This window comes from Leptonotus elevatus, chromosome 14, assembly GCF_054856555.1.
Source record: "Leptonotus elevatus isolate MCC_2025b chromosome 14, RoL_Lele_1.0, whole genome shotgun sequence".
Lineage (NCBI taxonomy): Eukaryota > Metazoa > Chordata > Actinopteri > Syngnathiformes > Syngnathidae > Leptonotus > Leptonotus elevatus.
In genome coordinates, this window is record NC_141252.1 from 20,410,332 (window position 1) to 20,429,383 (window position 19,052).

The 19,052-nt window shown below is 40.9% G+C and overlaps 1 protein-coding gene across 3 annotated transcripts; it reads right to left on the minus strand.

Annotated features, from left to right (window-relative positions):
- Positions 1 to 7,576: 7,576 nt before the first annotated feature.
- Positions 7,577 to 18,213, minus strand: lrit3b (leucine-rich repeat, immunoglobulin-like and transmembrane domains 3b). 3 transcript variants are annotated; one of them, XM_086094983.1, is made up of 8 exons: positions 18,081 to 18,213; positions 17,944 to 18,004; positions 15,467 to 15,841; positions 15,306 to 15,391; positions 10,361 to 10,654; positions 10,202 to 10,261; positions 8,706 to 8,780; positions 7,577 to 7,960 (listed from the first exon to the last, which is right to left on the minus strand). In XM_086094983.1, the coding sequence occupies exons 1-8, from the start codon at positions 18,193 to 18,195 to the stop codon at positions 7,866 to 7,868; spliced, it is 1,161 nt and encodes a 386-aa protein (XP_085951109.1). In that variant the 5' UTR covers positions 18,196 to 18,213; the 3' UTR covers positions 7,577 to 7,865. The 3 variants fall into 3 exon arrangements, with proteins under 3 accessions (XP_085951109.1, XP_085951107.1, XP_085951108.1); XM_086094981.1 differs by lacking the exon at positions 7,577 to 7,960 and having other exon boundaries at positions 7,997 to 8,780; XM_086094982.1 differs by lacking the exon at positions 7,577 to 7,960 and having other exon boundaries at positions 7,997 to 8,780; positions 17,944 to 18,139.
- Between the last annotated feature and the right edge of the window lie 839 nt (positions 18,214 to 19,052).

Here is a 19,052-nt window from a genome sequence, read left to right on the forward strand (position 1 = left end):
CCAATGCTCAAATGCCAAAATAGGATAGAATTTGTTCAGCTACCAAACTGTGGTTTAGCTGAAGGTAGGTACAGAGTAGGTACGTTAGTGTAAATTGATCTTGGGCTGGCCTGTGTGGTGCTGAGGGGTGGAGAAAAGGGAACTGAGGGAGGGGGGGAGGGCAAAATCTCATGGTGGCAAGACACTCTCCCCGCAGCAGTAAGAAACGCCTCCTTTTGTAAATCAGCAATCTGCCACTCGGTCAAAAGCTTGATGTGTGTAGCTTTGCAGAAAGAATGTTGACCCCATAAAACATCAACTTAACTATTAAAGTTTTATTACAGTTGTGATATGCTTCACATAATCATCAACAGAGGGAATATCGGTAAATTAGAAAACATTACATTGTGGTGGTAGAGTAACAGAACTTGGAATACATTTTTGAAAACAAACTTGTTTACTGCAGTTTTAAGTTGTGGAACATTGGTTCACCAGCAGTGTTGTCACGCGTTACTAAGTAACAGTCACTTTAGGAGGGAAGCCCAGACTTCCCTCTCCCCAGCCACTTTAACCAGCTCCTCAGGCAAGATCCCAAGGCGTTCCCAGGCCAGCCGAGAGACGTATGCCGCTTTTCTATTAGCGCCGCACGACACACTTTCACACAACACCACACCACACAGAATGACACTACACGGCCTCCATTGCATTTCCATTGCAGCAGGCGTGTGGCGGGAAGGGGGCGGGATCATTTGAACTGTCCAAGTCAAGCTTGCACTTTTGGCAAGTCGCGCCAACATTGAACCATATTTACAATTTCATATGGACCACCATGGATGAAATATTGCGATCTTGAGTTCGACCGGCTCGCGAAGCTATTTCTGAATGGAAAGCTCAGCCTCATTTATTTAACTGCAGCGTGAGCTGTCATTCAAGTGAATAGGAACACACGACCAGGCGAGCGGTGTGCACTCATGATTTTTTTTAAACCACAATCATTACAAATCCATCCACAAGTACCTTTTAAATTGTAAATATAGTTCAGCGTTGTTGTAAAACATTATTATATTTATTGTTTAAACTGTATTTTTATGACTTTGGCAAAGACTAGCGGGCGCCTCTTGCCTAGCTTGCATAAAATAAGGAAATGGGCGTGCTCCACGGCGTTGCTTGCTGCGTTGCTGTCGGCCAATCAGAGGACAGTGACGACACGGCCCCACTCAGCCCAAGACGAACGGCAATGCAGAACCACCTCCGAGATGGTTCTAAAAAGTGGTTCCGTTGTAACCGCTCAGCCCCGAAAAAGTTCCATGGAGACGCGAACATCCGGGGACAAAAAATGCCGCTTCGGTGTGGAACCGGTCTGGTGGAAAAGCATCAATAGTCTCTCCAGCGTGTCCTGGGTAATCCCCGGGGTCTGCCGCCAGTGGGACACCTCTCCAGGGAGGCATCCAAACCAGATGCCCGAGCCACCTCAACTGGCTCCTCTCGACGCGGAGGAGTAGCGGCTTGACACTGAGTCCATCCCGGATGACCGAGCTTCTCACCACTCTAATGGAGAGCCCGGACACCCTGCGGAGGAAACTGTTTTCGGCTGCTTGTATCCGGGATCTTGTTCTTTCGGTCATGACCCACAGCTCGTGACTATAGGTGAGGGTAGAGGCCTTTTGGCTCAGCTCCTTCTTCACCACAATGGACCGATACAGAGTCCACATCACTGCAGACGCTGCACCGGTCCGCCTGTCGATCCCACTCCATCCTGCCCTCACTCGTGAACAAGACCCCAAGATACTTTAACTCCTCCACTTGGGGCAGGAACTCAATCCCGATCCAGAGAGGGCACGCCACCCTTTTCCGACTGAGGACCATGGTCTCGGATTTGGAGGTGCTGATCTTCATTCCAACCGTTTTACACTCGGCTCCGCACCCCTCCAGCGAGAGTTGGAGATCACGGCTTGATGAAGTCAACAGCACTACATCATCTGCAAAAAGCAGATGCAATGCTGAGGCCACTAAACCGGACCCCCTCAACGCTTCGGCTGCGCACATTAGTTCTGTCAATAAAAGTTATGAACAGAATCTGTGACAAAGGGCAGCCCTGGTGGAGTCCAACCCTCACTGGGAACAAATCCAACTTACTGCCGGCAATGCGGACCAAACTCTGACACCATTTGAACAGGGACCGGACTGCCCATATCATGGGGCTCGGTACCCCGTACTCCTGAAGAACCCCCCACAGGACTCCCCAAGGGACACGGTCGAACGCCTTCTCCAAATTCACAAAACACATGTAGACTGGTTGGGTGAAATCCCATGCACCCTCGAGGACCCTGCCGAGGGTGTAGAGCTGGTACACTGTTCCACAGCCAGGACAAAAACAACACAGAAATCATTAAACTTAAAATGTCAAACATATGGGGAAAAGCGTTTTACAAAATAAATGAAGACAAAGTAGTTTTTTAATTTATTTTTTATTTTTATTTTGCTGATCCGAAAAACGATCTGTGACCCAAATTTATGATCCGATCCGAACCGTGACTTTTGTGATTTATTGCACCACTAGTAGTCATTAGGGATAGTACATCTGTATCTGATCGACCATCACACACACACGGCACACTCGGTCTTCGAGGGCCGTAGTCCTGCAGGTTTTGGAAGTTTCCCTTCTCCAACACAGCTGATATATGATCAGCTCATCAGCAAGCTCTGCATAAGCTTGGTAATGATCCTGTTGATTGGAATCAGCTACGTTGCAGCAGGGAAACCCCCAAAACCTGCAGGACGCCGGCCTGTACAGGGACCGAACTGCCCATATCAGGGGGACCTTGAGCACTTGAGTTTGCCCACCACTGATCTAAATGATCTGTATCTGTATTCGGAGTGGGCGTGGCATACACAAGAAATGGGCGTGGTTTACCTGGAGGTGGGTGTGTCATAAGCCAGAAATGGGTGCGGCTTGCATCAATACATTACTGTATTTTTTTGTATGAAATTGAAAAAAAAAAACAATTATTAATTGATATGGATTGATCAAAAGTTTCTGTATATTTTGTTCATTTTAAAATTATTGACAAAACAGCCTAATTAAGATTCGAATCAATGCTTTTGATCACAGAAGAACTATTCAAAAAGTTTTCATAAAGTCAGAAAATGTATATGTATGAATAAATATTATATTATCACAATAGTAAGGGAACTATTTAGAACATGTTTGTTTTTTTATGACTCAGAATGTCATGTAAAGGTGTGCATAGGAGAGAGTGGACCCAAAGGCGAGAAGACACATCAGTAAGACAGGAATTGTGAACAAAAGGAGAAACTTTATTGGAACAAGTGGGGACTGGGTGAGAGGAGGCTGATAACCGTGACGGGAATGGGCGAGAGGAGGCTGATAACCGTGACGGGAATGGGCGAGAGGAGGCTGGTAGCCGTGACGGGAATGGGCGAGAGGAGGCTGGTAGCCGTGACGGGAATGGGCGAGAGGAGGCTGGTAGCCGTGACGGGAATGGGCGAGAGGAGGCTGGTAGCCGTGACGGGAATGGGCGAGAGGAGGCTGGTAGCCGTGACGGGACTGGGCGAGAGAAGGCTGGTAGCCGTGACGGGACTGGCTTGAACAGGGCTGACTTGACAGAACTTAGGAAGCTTGGCTGGACGTGGAGAACTTAGCAGGAACGTGGAGAGTTTAAATGTGAAGAGGACAACTAGACTGAGCCGTAGACAACTGGACTGAGACGTAGAAAACTGCACTGAGACGTAGAAAACTAGACTGAAAAAAAGACGATTTAACTGTGATGAGGCTTAGCTTGACGCGACGGGAAACAGACTCCCACACAGGACTTTGACAACAACACGGGACTTTGACAACAACACGGGACTTTGACAACAACACGGTACTTTGACAACAACACGGTACTTTGACAACAACACGGTACTTTGACAACAACACGGTACTTTGACAACAACACGGTACTTCGACACCTGACACAGACAATGACCCCCCACCGACTGGACAAACATAACAGACTAAATACACCAACACTAATGAGACACACAATAGGAAGAGGGCACCGATTGGTCAAACACACTGGGAAGGGAACAGGCACTCAGGTGGACGTAATCAGACATAACGAGACAGGGGAAACACTCAGAAACACAAGACAAACACCAATCATAGAAAGACACAACAAACACACCAAAATAAAAAAAATTCGAACCCATACAAAACCAAAACGTGACACAGAACAGGAATCTTTTTAAGTGTATGAATAAATATTTACAGAACAGTCTGAAAATGAATATTCACTGTTTTTGATCGCAATTGTAAAGAAACTACTGTATTTAAAGAACAAGTTTTTATAAACTCGGGAAAATACTGCTGAATACAGCACATACAGTAGGAAATAATGAACTATTATAAAAAAGCTAAATTTGCCATATTTATATTTGTATGGACTGCAGAGGGGGGGAATCTAATATATATTTCTTCGTAGTGTGTTCAGCTGTGCATGTGTAGTGCTTTTACAAGCTAAATAAAAATGAACTTTTGCAGCCAGTGGGAGAGACTGACGCAATACGAACCAAGCTCTGCCTTGTCACGAGTGCTGTGGCTGCAGAAAATTAAGGACCAATTAAGAGATAATTAATTACTGCTCGTGTGCCAGAAGGCGACTCGTGTTGTACGAATATCTGGCTCACCCCTAGTAGTTATTCTTTAGCCTACTTTGTGCTGTACTTCTCCTTAAACTTTTAGGCAAATATCTGTTCTGACTACTTTCTACTCCTTACACACACAAAAAAAGGTCTTATTACAATTTCACTTTAGACCAGGGGTGTGCAACTCCGCGGTCCTTGAGGGTCACTGCAGGTTTTAGATGTTTCCCTCCTCCATCACACCTGATTCAAATGATCAGTTTCGTTTTCAGACTTCTGCAGAATAATCTAAAACATGCAAGATAGTGGCCCTCGAGGATCGCAGTTGCACACCCATTTTAGACTGAGCTCAAGTTTATCATTGTTCCACATAACAATCCGGATAAATAGCGCCGGGATAAATCGAATGATTTTGATTGTGGTTGGATGACAAGTATAAACAAGTACCATTCCGACACTCTATTGGTTTGTAAGCGATGCGTTGCTCCTGCACATGACACAAATCAACAAATCAAGGACAACCCGCCACATTCAAACTAGTGCAGACGTATAGTACCAGCAGTGAGGAGGTTGGTAGCTAGAAAAGCTAGCAAACCATTGCACATCTCTGGTCATGTCAACAGTGAATGGCTTTCACAAACTCGCCATCAAGCTTGTAAAAGTATACTGAGGTAAGTTGAAAGTTTATCATTAGGGATGTCCTGATCACATTATATTGCACCCGAATCTGAGTCAGAGTCACTTGATGTTGAGGATCTGTCTATACTGAGTTCTGATCCGATACATCAGCTTTTTCAACAAGTGTTTTGTTGATTTGGTTTTAGTTAGATTTTAGATGTAATGTTTTCCTTGTGTCTCTGTTGTCATTTTCTCTCACGTGTCTACCTGTACTTGTCAACCCTGGTGCCTTGTGTCATACAACCAGCTGCCTCAGCCACTTTTGTCTTGTCCAGGGGTCCATTTCACAAAGTAGGTTTAGCGAGAACCCTGAGTATGTCAACCCTGAAATACAGGAAACTCAACGTTTTCAGTTTCAGAAAGCGAGGTAGCTGAAATCAGAGAAAAAGAGGTAACTTAAGCTGTCGGTCAGTTACCATACTAACAGACTCTATGAACCTAACCTAATCGGTAACCAGGTTTATCACAATGAACCTCGAGTTTTTCTCTGTCTCTGCCTCCCTTCGGCCACACACGACATTTGATTTCCTCTTTCATTCAGTCAGCTGGCAAGTTTTGGAGTAACACAGTTCTGCCGTCTGTTATTTAAATAACAAAACAAACAAACAACAAGAATCAATAGGTCTATTGTTGAACCAAATTAAGATTACAAATTGAATTGCTGACCAACTTAATAACAATGCTTCAATTTGTAACACACGATTGAATTAAATTATTCCAAAGAATATATTCAATTTAATTAATTATGAGTTCATTAAACTAAAAATATTTACTTTAATTTTGAATTAACTTTATTCAAGTGAATTAATATGTTATGTATTTGGAGCAGACATTCCAGTCCTCCTTCTTGGAAAGAGGGACCACCAATCAAATGCTGTAGAGACCTGTCAACCAGAACAGCGTGTAGCACAGCGCAGCGCCTTTAGAAGCTCCAGGTGGATCTCATCCACCCCCGAGACCTTGCAACCGAGGAGCTTTTTAAACCACCTCCGTGACTTAAATCCCAGAGATAAGGGAGCCCACCTCTGAGTCCCCAGACTCTGCTTCCTCAAAGAAAGTCATGTCGGTGGAATTTAGGTCATCAAAATATTTCCCCCATCGACTCACAACGTCCCGAGCCAAGGTCAGCAGTGCCCCTTCTCCACTATACAGTGTTCATGGTGCACTGCTTCCCCTTTTGATATACCGGCTGCTGGACCACACTTTTTTACCCACTAGGATGGGAAGGGTGTTTTCAGACAGTGGAGCGTTTGTCTCTCTTTGACTTTCCAACAAGTCACGCTTCATCACATTCTGTCCAGTACCCGGGTGGCTGTCCCAGAGGTATCACTTTCCTTGCAGTTGGTTGATCCGGTGAACAACTCCCCACCTCCCCATTTGCAGTACCATCTATGTCCATGCTTTAATCTAAGTTTCAAATATACCTACATTTAACTGTATATTCATATGCAGCTGTATAGTCATAGAAGTTGAAAATTAAAATGTCACAGAAATGTGTATGACAGGGCACTGCATCAGAGGTGGCAAATCCAGGTCCAGAAAGTAAAAACCTTGCCACAGTTTGGCTTTAGCCCCAGGTGCTAGCTAGTTAGCTCTCTAGCTAGCTCCCATGGTGCTTGCTTACCTTTTAGGGAGTTAGCTAGCTAGCATCAGGGGCCAAACTGTGGCAGGGTTTTTACTTTGTGGACCTGGATTTGCCACCTCTGCACTGCATACTGTATTATGAGTCAAGCGTTTTTGTTTAGTCACCATACCACACATTTTTACGCTCCACTGTGCAGGCTATTTTCTTGTGCTTATATTAAGTGGCATGGTAGGTATGTATTCTCCAAACACTTGTTTCACTTGGTGTTTTGTTTTGACGTAGCATACATTAAGTTACTGTATAGTAGTGATGGGATTTTCGGCTCTTTTGGGTGATCCGGTTCGGATCGGCTATTTTAGGTTCTCAAACGGCTCTTTTAACTTGAGCTTTTCTTCTAAATATTTACGACAAATTTACGACAAAAAAGCATACATTTTAATGAATGACTTGGTGAACTAAGTAATGCACTCTACTGACTGCAAATAGCAACAATTATCAAGCAAAGAAAAATATATTTTTTAATTATATTGAAAGTTAAAAAGGCAACAAAAAAAAGTAATAAATAAATAATATTAAAACTTCAACCAACAAAAATCTAAAATAACAATCAAATAACACAAATAGTGAGTAGTAATTTAAGTGCAACAGCAGCAGCAAACAAAACAAACATAAGCTACTCACCAGGTCCAGGATAAACGACCTTGTTTTATTTCAAATTGGCATTCAGAAAAAACTAAATACTTAAATTTTTCACTTGACTGGCAGAGACGTACACTGACATTTTTGTCCTAGCCAAACGTTTTAGACACATGAAAAAGAGAGAGCGACATAAGAAGAGAGAGAGAGAGAGAGAAAGAGAGAGAGAGAGAGAAAGAGAGAGAGAGAAAGAGAGAGAGAGAGAGAGAGCTAGAGAGAGAGAGAGAGAGAGGGAAAATGACGGAGCCTTGAGGGAGGGAACCAACTCCCATCGTTCACTTCAAAGAGTGGCTCTTTGTACCGGCGCGTTCGCGAACGACCCATCACTACTGCATAGAGGCCGCCATGGAGAGGAAATTGGCATTGCAGCATACCCTTTGAAGCAGATAATGATGCAGTCCATGACAAAAATAAAAAAACAAATTCTTTATTTTACAAGCTTACATTCATGAAAATATACATGAATGCAAAAGTCAAAACATTGATTCTGATTGCTGGAACTTTGACCAGCTAAGCTGCCTGAGGTGCGAGGGTATTTATACGTTAATTTGCGTCAGAAGTGCAGAACGGGTGGCCAACAGACATTTTTAGAAACAGTCAGATTTAGTTCAGATTCATGTATATAAACAATAACAATAAGTCAAGTTTTCATGTTTCTGCAGGGGGGCAGGATAAACCAGAACAGCTTTACTGAAAATATCATTTCAGTATTAACTAATTACCTCATGTCATACTTTTATGTTTGATGTAGGAATGGTTGAATTGTCAGATTGTTCTACTATAGGCTTGATGAGGGTTGTGTTTGTAATTTTCTTTGGACCTTTCAAGTTTGTTTTGCTGCGTTTATAAATGGAGAACACTTTGGATACAATGACAGGAAATGTCTGTGTGTTGTTCTTTTGAGTAGGTGGTGTTTGGGGTATCTGGTTGTCTTTCAGTGAGGGGGAGACAGACGTAGTTCGATTCTGTTTAGACTTTTTGCTGTTGGATAATGACTTAGGTGGAATCTTTTGGGACTTCTTCTTTGGGGGTCGGGAGAGCCGTGTAACTCCCACCACCTTTAGCTTGACGGGAGCTTCAGATATTCCTGCCATGTTTCGAGCTTGGCAGCGATACTCACCAGCATCCTTGAATTCTAAGTCATCCAAGCTGATTATTGACCAGCGAACACCAACTCGAGGAGATCCCTGCATGGCTAGAACAATAATTCATTGTCAGCAATCTATGATTAAGCCTGCACGTTCTTCCAGCTCAACAACAGTAAACAATATGGGTGTGCCCAAAAATAAATCTATTCTCATAAGAATCGTAATTCTTATTTAGTACAATTCAGAATTGATTTTAAATATCCCAAAATCAATTTCATTTAAATGATTTTATACTGTTTTGCGCTTGTTTATGTGCGCCTTTATTGAGAGCGGTGTTCATGTTGTTCACGATTTGGCCACTTAAGGGCAGTGTGGTTCTGATACTAGGGATGAGTGAGTACAGCACTATTTGTATCTGTATTCGGAGAGGGCGTGGCATAAACCGGGAGTAGGCGTGGTTTAACCAGCGATAGGCGTGGCTTAACAAAAATGGGTGGGGCTTACATCAATTCATTACTGTATTTTTTTTGTATGAAATTGACCCCCTCCTCAAATATTTTGTTTGAAATTGATATGGATTGATCAAAATTTTCTATATTTTTTGTTTATTGGAAAACTATTGACAAAATAGCCTAATAAAGATTCAAATTAATGTTTTTGATCACAAAATAATTATTCTTCCAAAAGGTTTTTATAAATGCAGCAAATGTACAGTATGTGTATGAATAAATATTTATGGAACTTGAGATTCACTTTTTTTTTTAATCACAAATAGTAAGGGAACTATTTAGAACATGTTTATTTTTTAATGACCCAGAACAGGAATCTTTTGAATTTTATGAATATTTACAGAACAGTCTGAAAATCAATATTCACTGTTTTTGTATCACAATAGTAAAGAAACTATTATGTGAATAAACACTGCGATTGGCTGGCAACCAGTTCAGGGTGTACCCCGCCTACTGCCCAAAGCCAGCTGGGATAGGCTCCAGCGCCCCCCGCGACCCTTGTGACAAGCGGTTAAGAAAATGGATGGATGGATGTGAACAAGAGTTGTCATAGCAACACAGATCGGTTTTTTTCAATGTTTTATCTAATTTTCACTACCTGACGGGTGTTAAGTTGATTAATTTGCAATATTTATATTTTTATGGACTGCAGTGGGGGGGGGGGGGGGGCTTTGGCACATCTATAAATTGAAGCAGAAAACGTTGTCTATCAAATCATTTTTAATCAAAAATAGATTCTGATTCGAATCGCAGACACAAAAATCGGAATCGAACCAAATTATGAGACAGTCAAAGATTCCCACCCCTAGTAAACATCATCAGTAAAAAAAAAAGGATCTTGTATATTCATACAAGTATGAATTGCTAAAATGAAGCCTCGATTAAATGAATAAATAACCAGAGGTGGACATTCTGTCAATACTGATAGAAGGTCTGCCAATCCGCCTGTTTTGTTCTTTCCTATCAGTTATAATTAAAGAAAGCATATAGTACAGTATATGGAAGAACAATCATCTTACAACTTTCCAAAGTCCTGGGCAGTTGTTCTTTGTCACCAATGATATCCTGTCGACAGCAATCTGAGAGAGATCAAAGAAAAGAAAATGCATTACTATGGACTAGCACCTCAAATACTAGAAATGTTGTCTCAAGATTACTGTAAACTCTTCAAGCCTTACCAGCATAGTTTGAAGTTTTGACCCATGTCAAAGTTGGTGTGGGGTACCCAGTGGCATCACAGCGGAGAATGACATTGCTGCCCAGCAGAGATATGACTCTAGTGGCTGCAGGCTGGACCGAGGGTCTCATACAGTGGGGCAGCTCAGCTTTGGTCAGCGCCATCCCAGACTGACCGAGAAACTTGCTGCATGTAAGCAGCTGGTCCATGAGAATCACGGGGCTCCCCAGAGACATTGACAGTGACACCACCAAGGAAATCTGGCAGTCACACAACCATGGGTTGTCATGGAGACCTGGGTATCCAGTACAATTTGTTATATTAAAGATTATATTGTACTTTTACTATATGATTTCATCGTATTAACTCTCCCAGCCATTTTCACTGAAGCAACCCCCTTCACTCCCGGCTGTTTTACTGGATTTTAACTGATTTTGCAAGGCCCACAGAATATTGTATTCTATTGCTATAAAAAAGACATGGTACTACCAAAATAAAGATTAGGGTCTCATCTTTCATCAGGAAAAAAACAACTATATTAGTATCTGTTTTCGTTTTGCTGCAATTAGCGTTAGAATATAGCTAAGTTTAATCATTATTCACAAACCTGTTGAAAACACTGGGGAAAAGAGCTTGTTGCAACATGGCCCTGGTTGATCTGTTATACTCTGCTGCCACCTGCTGGCCGTTTTTTGTAAAAACTTTCTGACGGAGTAGCTCCGTCGGGTGCTGTAGGAAGGCCACTGCTGTCAACCATGTTAACTCCAAACACACATTTGCACGCAAGCACACCACACACCTGCTTTCCACATACGCTGTCTCCCGGTTACGTTTCTCTGCACGTTTGGTCACGCTAGTCCAGCCATTAAACCACCGTCTACGCCATTGTCCTTGTGTTGCATAAACTTTTTCTTAGTATCCGCCCTACGTTTGTGTGCCTGAACTGTCAAACAGAGGACTGTCGGTAACTTCCGGATTTTGTCGCGTCATGCGCAGGACGCCTGTAGTGACGTCGTTGTGACATCATGGCGAAATACCAGGTTTTACAACACTATAATTTTATTTTTGTTCCTGAGCGGTCTGGGGGTGCAGGGATACGCTAGGTTAAACAATCTTATTTTTCTCTAATTATTGATATTACTGTTAATTATTGGAATGTAGTGTTAATGGATAAAACGGCTATTTTATGAATTAATTGGCTTAGGGGAGGAGCCTGGGTGGTTAAAAGGGGCCAGCATCGGTGTCATGGGCAGTGTGAGTTGGGATCTGGTAGGGAGAGGAACACAGTTTTTTGGTGGAGGACCATTTTGTGAACAACTTTGTGAATTTTGTGACTTCTTTTCAAATAAATTGGGACATTGCATTGGACTTTTCGGCCACGCCATCTTTATTTGTGAGTACCAACCAGAACCTCGCGACAAACTACCATTTCTTTAAGCAACCTTTTCAGGTCAGAAGCTGCATCAAAGCCTTCTGTATGTATAAACACATTTTTGGGACCATGGCAATATTTAAAATAGAACGTGTTCATACGTTTTAGGGAGCAAATTAGTTAATAATGATCGATATATGTAAGAAAATGTGACATTTTTTTAATGGTAAAACTGAATCTGGAGCAAAATACACATGCTCAGTGCCAAAACACAAAAAACGCAACAGGATAATCACAGCAAATTACACAGCTAAATAACCAAGAATGGATACGAATAAACTACAGGTATACTCAAGTACCCTTCACTCATCTAAATCCTGTTAAACATCTGCGGAAGAGGTCATCTGGCAATGGTACTGCTAGAACTTACTGCTTATAGTAAGCCAAAATACCTGTACTGAATACCTGGGATCCATTTCACAAAGCATGTTCAATAAACACTGAGACTAACCCTGAACAGCAAGTTGACATGCTCTGAGATAGGAAACCCTGCGTTTTCGGTTCTAGGACAGCTGATTTGAGGTAGTTATATCAATGCAGGGTAGTTTGACCTGGCGTTGCCACTACAATAAAAAGTCCAAATCAATGGATCCCCGATTTGTCGAGTCACCATGGCAACAGCGCAGTGCACGGCGCCGCCCCCCGCTTCCGCGTTTTTTTCTTCTTCATTCCTCTCAACTGAAAATCTTAATGCGATCATATGGCAAATTTGTCTTTAGTATGTCTTTAGAAAAAAAGTGCAACATTGCAGCGGCTCCCCATAGAGGAAAAGGCGGCGCTGCTGCTCGGTTGTCGGGTCTAATGCGTACATTTAAATGTAGTCCTTTTCAATAACAATAATAGTACAAGGGAAACCTGTTGAATGGCAACTCATTAATTCATTTCATTTAGGTGCAATCTTGCGGCGGAGAAACGCACTTGACTTAAGATGAAATATAAAAACATTATTCAAACAGTTATAAGAAAAAAACGTCTTTGATTGAGTATGCATCAGTATGTCAAATTTAAAGCATGCAAAGGCAAGGTTGTGCATATGCCACACAAGAGCAGCTTGCTATCAACTCCTCAACAAAGTGCACTTCGACCAGCAGAGATGCATACCTCAAATTCTCATTGTAAATAGACACAGAGTACTTTTGAATAAGACAGCAAGGACAACATTTGGCGCGCATTCAATTTCAGTCTGTTTTAATTATGTCCAAGGTGTCGAGGACTGCTGAAAAAAATGGCAATTAAACAAAGTTTGTGGTCAGCCTTTTGCAGCCAAATGCTGACGAATGAAGGATTACAGTTTGGTTCGCCTTGAAATATTGACGACTGACAATGACCGAATGGTGCCCCGACTGTTGACGAATGACAAATTATGGACGCTCATTCATTGACACGCCCACCTCTAGTATCAGACATATTAGGGCTGTGCACAAATTGGTGGTGACTTGAATTGAGATGCAAATTTGCCATTAAAAAACGAATGCCAAATCCAAATTTTCGAATTTTAGTGAATCATAGCATATTGTCGTGTGTACTAGTGTCACAGGAATGATGAACGGCAACGCTCGTTACGTATATATATATATGTGGGGAGTGGGGAGAGCCGACACTCCAAGTGTTTGCACATGTATGGGAATGATTATCTGGCTAATGATCATTAATATTAAACTGTTAAGCAATCAGTCAACAGGGCCCATCTAGGAAGGATATCATGGCCTTTGTTGTTAATTCGCTGTTAGCCTCTGACGCCATCCTAGCACAGGAGGAGTTTGCCAACTTGAACGCTGGATCGGTGAGACGAACCCTCTCCCTAGTTGGTACGGATAAACTTGAAACTTTACCGAAAGCAAAGCCTTTGGCCAGTGTTCAGTGACGAATCCTAGGGGGTTAAAATAAATTATTTTAAACTAAAGTAGAAGGAGAACCTTGCTGTGTTAGCGCGTCGGCCACATATATACACTGATGTTTTCTAAAAAGTTAATATGGCCTTGTTTAGACTGGCAGCCCGAATCTGATTTTTAGCCTATCCTGATTGAATGTGGATGGCTCTTTTGTAATCTGAACAGTCACAAAGCACATGAAATCCGATTTTTGCGGGACGGATTGAAACCACATGTGGGAGGTAGTTTCATATTTGGACAGGATGCGTCTAGTCTGATCAGCTTGAAACACTCAGAACAAATTTGACTGTCCTGACGTCACTCTACGCATGCAAAACCAATGCGCCTGCGCTGTCAATATCCAATCGGTTCGCTGCCCGGCTGTTTCCTCGCATGTTCGGCAGTCAATCCACTGCCCCGTTGGCTCCTGTCATGCTCAACCGGAAATACAGTGACAGTTTACGTTACTTGCGCTGAAGCCCCATCAGATCTTCACATTCGCAACCGGAAAAAGCGAAATAGTACCCGGTCATAGCCATAGATATATGGTCTTTAAAAAAATGAGCGCCAGCTCCATTCAACGCCGTTGCTACAGTAACCTGTCAGATGGGTCAATAATGTGGCTCAATCTGAACAGGGCCAGATCGGATTTGGACACTTGCTAAAAACATAAAATTATTAAAAATAAAAATTTGATTTGAGAAAAATCAGATTTGCCTACAGTCTGAACGCAGTCTATAAAGCTTGGTGAAGCACGTAAAAGCGTTATATAAGTGCACTCCATTTTACCATTATGATAAAATTGTATTTTCAATTTTGTGGACTATGACATTTTTGTTTTTTTGTTTTTTTGCAAAACGACAATTAGTAACCCATTCGAATGGAAGTATGATTCGGTGGTTAAATGGTAAATGAATATATGAATACATATTTAGTGTCCAGACACCAACACATTAACTCATTCAAACCCCAAAACATATAAATACGTCTTTTTATATACTTTTTCATTCACTTTAAAAAATGTATTTATATGTATTTTTTATGTTAGAGCAGAGAGAAAGCTTTGATGCAGCTTCTGACCTGAAGAGGTCGCTTAAAGCAATGGTAGTTATTACAAAAAACGTCTAGCTGGTGGCAGCAGAGGTATAAGAGATCAGCCAGGGCTTTTTTCCTGATGAAAGAAGAGACTCTAATCTTTCTTTTGGTAGGTTCCATGTCTTTTTTATAGCAATAGAAGACAATATTCTGTGGGCCTTGCAAAATTTGTCAAAATCAAATAAAACAGCCAGGAGCAAAGGGGGTTGCTTCAGTGAAAATGGCTGGGAGTGAATGAGTTAATAGAAACAATACGAATACAGTATTATGCTGCATGTTTTAGTATGATCATTGTTAGATCTGCAAATATTTGTAGATTTTACATAAATATCGCATTTACCATTTAAGACTACATTTTTTAGGGGCTAAAAAACATATGGACAAAGTGAAATCATCATTCCTGTACAGAGGGAGATTATATATATATAAAAAAATAAAATAAAATAAAAAAACCTCTTCTGGGTCAACTGTAAACATTACGTTCAGTAGCTAAAAAACAAGAGATTTACATTTATACATTACAATACATTTAGTATGTAAATTCATACCTAAAATTCTTCTTTGTACCGATTTCCCGTGTTTGCCTTGAAGAGGGAACCAAAGATCCAACAGATCGGCTGATAACATAGTCAACCTGAGAAGAGGAGAAAAATTAAGCAAATCTATCGGAGAGAACCAGTTAGTGGAGTCATTTTCCAACTGGTCAAACCTGTTACTAGATAGATCAAGGTAGGTGATATTGGAGAGAAAGAGTACAGCATGTGATGGAAGGCTGGATAGTCGGTTGTTGTGAAGACCCAGAGTCTGAAGGCGAGGCATGTCTCGAAGCCCTTCCCAAGGGAAGGCAGTGAGTAGATTTCCATCCAGACGTAGCTCTCTCAGGGATCTCAGGTTAACAAAGCTGCTGGGGTGGATGCTTGTGATGGAGTTGTAGGTAAGCCACAAAAAGAGCAGTTCTGACAAGTTGAAGAAGGCTGCTCTGGGCACCCTGCTTATCAGGGTCTTTTCAAGACGAAGTTTAACTGTGTCAGCAGGGACATTGATAGGAACAGTTGATATTCTAGGGTCACTGCATTGCACCAACCTAATGTTAAAACACAAACGTGTTAGAAGTGCCATTTGCATTGACAAATAAACAATACAAACGGGAACAATACAATAAATTTATATTCTTGTGCTGCTGCAGCTTTCACTGCACACAAACATTAAATTAAATGTTGCAGTCCATCACACAGGGACACACAGGGGGTTCGTCTGACTTGTTGATCCCACAGGAGACAGAGGTACGACCCAGCGCTGATGTTATGACTCGACCAAATTGTTCATACTTCCTATTTGTTGTATTAAACAATCAAGGACATTTTTAGTGTATTACGAACGACAAGAACCGGGGTGTACGAATTCCACTGTGGATTATTTTCCCTGGCTGCAGGGCTAATTAGGGGTGTCAGTCAATTACAATTTTTTAAATCGTAATTAATCGCAGGACTTTTATAACTAGACAAAGTGCAATTTCTGCAGAAATTGCGTGGGAATGCTGAAAGCTGAATGCTAACAGCTGAATGCTAAGCTTAATGCTTATGAAGGAAATTGAAGATAAATTATGTGAAAATTACAAATTACTTGTAGTTGAATGATAAATGAATTAAAAGAAAACTTTAATTGCAATCTGCACTTCTTTGCACTTTACCAAATGTGCCACTGAACAGTATCAGAGAGCCGGTAATGATAAGAAGTTGTATTTATGGAAGTGGGTGTGGAAAGTGGGACTTCAATGTCAGTCCCATTGAAAATAAATGGTGAAAAGTCTACATTTCAAGTCTATTTATTATTTATTTAACGTTAAATTGTGTGAATACTGTAAGTAATGTGGAATCAGACAATAAATACCAGGAGGCATGAATTTTTGATGCAAGTTGAAATTTGAACGGTGTAAATCGGAAGTATTATGTGGGAGTTATTTCATTGCAAAAAAAGTGAGAATAAAATGCTATAATAAAAATAAAAGGTTCGGTTTCAGCATTCCCACAATAAACTCACAATTAACCGCAAATAATCGCTCATTTTATATCTGTTCTAAATGTACAGTAAAATTAAATGTACAATATTGTTTTCCCCAGTTTTTCATACTCTTGTTAACAGAGAAGTGGAAAAATATTAGCCTAATACAAATATGGTTGTATCTTTTAGTTAATTGATACAGAAGTACTATAATTTATAAAGTTATTTGAAGTTAAAATGTAAAAGATGTACCGTTAAAAAAAACAGTGTGAAACATTGACTTGTGTGGAGGTCATTTGTCTTTGTCAGTAGATGGCAGAAACGTTTAACATTAGGCATTGGTAACAGAACTGTGCAATTTTCTTTTCTTAACAAGAGCTACTTAATTTTAAAACATGAAGCAACTTGTGAACTTCTGTACATTTCTTAAAATTGTAAATTAAATTGACCCCATTTCCCACAAATATATGCATTATTATTATTATAGCTATTACACTAAATTGTGCAAAGTGACTCTTTTGCACAAAATGGAATGCATTTATTTTGTTTTACAGGATGTGCATTGTAAAGTGACACAGTTTTACTGCATTGCAAAGGAACCAAAACATCGATGTGCTACACTTGCTTACACAGGCTATCTTCTGGAGTTGCTGAATAAAATACACTTCAGATCACATCTATGGAGTCACTCCAAGTAACCAGATGGCTTTTGACTCTCAAAGGGGTCTGAGAGAGCCCATGGGGACCTTGAGAGCTGTAGCAACCTAGCTCGATGCTAACTGCTAACTGAACACTACCGAGTGTGTTCTTTTGAAGTAGGGAAACTGTGGTGGTGCTACACAGTTGGAATGGCTCTTCCGCTCCATCTTTCTGCTCTTTAAACATTGTGTATTTTAGCTGCAGTGCATTACAGTGCATTTCTAAAGGGTGATTTTGACGTGGACGTGTCTACTGCGTCGCAACTGGAATTTCCCCAGTACAGGCTTTCCAAATAAGGGGCTTAATCGATGGTTAAAAAAATTAGTGACGTTAAAGGAATTTTAAATTAATGCAATATTAACGCAATAATTTTGGCACCCCTAGGTTCTTATTTGAAACACAAAAGGAAGGGGAGATTACAAAATTAGCATAAAAAGTGTGTGTGGGGGGGAAGGGTGGGGGTGGGTAGTTTAAGTCTCACTCAACCTGAGGTCTGCTGTTCCTGTGGTTCCATAGGCGCAGGTACATAAAGATGGGCAGGAGCGGACTGCTAAGAAATGATATAGCAGGATGTGAAGGAAAACCAGCAAAAACATCCTTCATTCAGAAAGTATTGTCCTTACACAAGCCCTTTGTATCTCCATATTCTCTTTCCTGTCCACTCTCAGTTTGCCATCTACAGTTCTGAGTGAAATTGAATCCCAGATTAGCTGGGATTACACTTCTTACAAGTAGCATGTAATCCCACACTGTACAGTCAGAATAACAAATCACAACACCAGGGGTGGGCCCAAGTCTTTAAGGACAACCCACAATAAACACCAGACTAAAACAAGTATTTTTAATTTTTTTTGCAATCCCCAAAAAGCTCTTTCAAATTGAGTATCGCTATCATAAATAGATGAAAATTAATAAATGAAATAAAAATATTAAATAAATAAAAATATGACGAGTTTGCTTGTTTGAACAAGTTCTCACTTAAAAAATAAACATACTGCTTGTCATCAGTGTGGTATATGAGTTAAAAACTCCCTGCGTAAAAAACCGAACATTGCTCTGTAAGCTGGGGATGAAGGGTCGGGAAACTTATGCAAAGAGGAAATGATGTCAAACCGTCCTTGCATCGTTTATCAGGGGGAAAGCAGGGGTATCTAAACTTGATTTAAAAAAAAATGATGTAAACTAAATGTGAATTTACCTATTCTATTCTATTATTTTAGTACTGCTTTTAGATCACCATTTAATAGCGTCATGCCTGCTGATTTAGTACAAACCATACTTAAAAATAAAATGTTATCAGCTTTTAAGATTTTTCAATAAAATTAACCTTAAAGAGCAAATCAATATTAAAATGGGAGCTTTAAAAGGTGCTAAACCAGGGGTGTTCAAGTTCGGTCCTCGAGACCTGGATAGGCCAGCCTGTTTTCCATGTTTCCCTCCTGCAGCACAGCTGAATCTAATGATCAGCTAATAAGCAAGCTTTGCAGAAGTCTGATAACGATCCTGATCATTAATCAAGTGTGTTAGTGGAGAGAAACAGGCTGGATAGGGGCTCTCGAGGACCGAATTTGAGCACCCATGTGCTAAATACTAGT

What these genes read in the sequence shown, in the direction of transcription:
- lrit3b (XM_086094981.1), bottom strand. Translation starts at nt 18,195, where the DNA reads ATGCTACTTGTAAGAAGTGTAATCCCAGCTAATCTGGGATTCAATTTC. An exon ending in GGTACAAAGAAGAATTTTAG is followed by an intron (nt 10,655 to 15,305) that starts GTATGAATTTAC and finishes CTGGATACCCAG; the next exon opens with GTCTCCATGACAACCCATGG. An exon ending in CAAAACTTCAAACTATGCTG is followed by an intron (nt 10,262 to 10,360) that starts GTAAGGCTTGAA and finishes GATCTCTCTCAG; the next exon opens with ATTGCTGTCGACAGGATATC.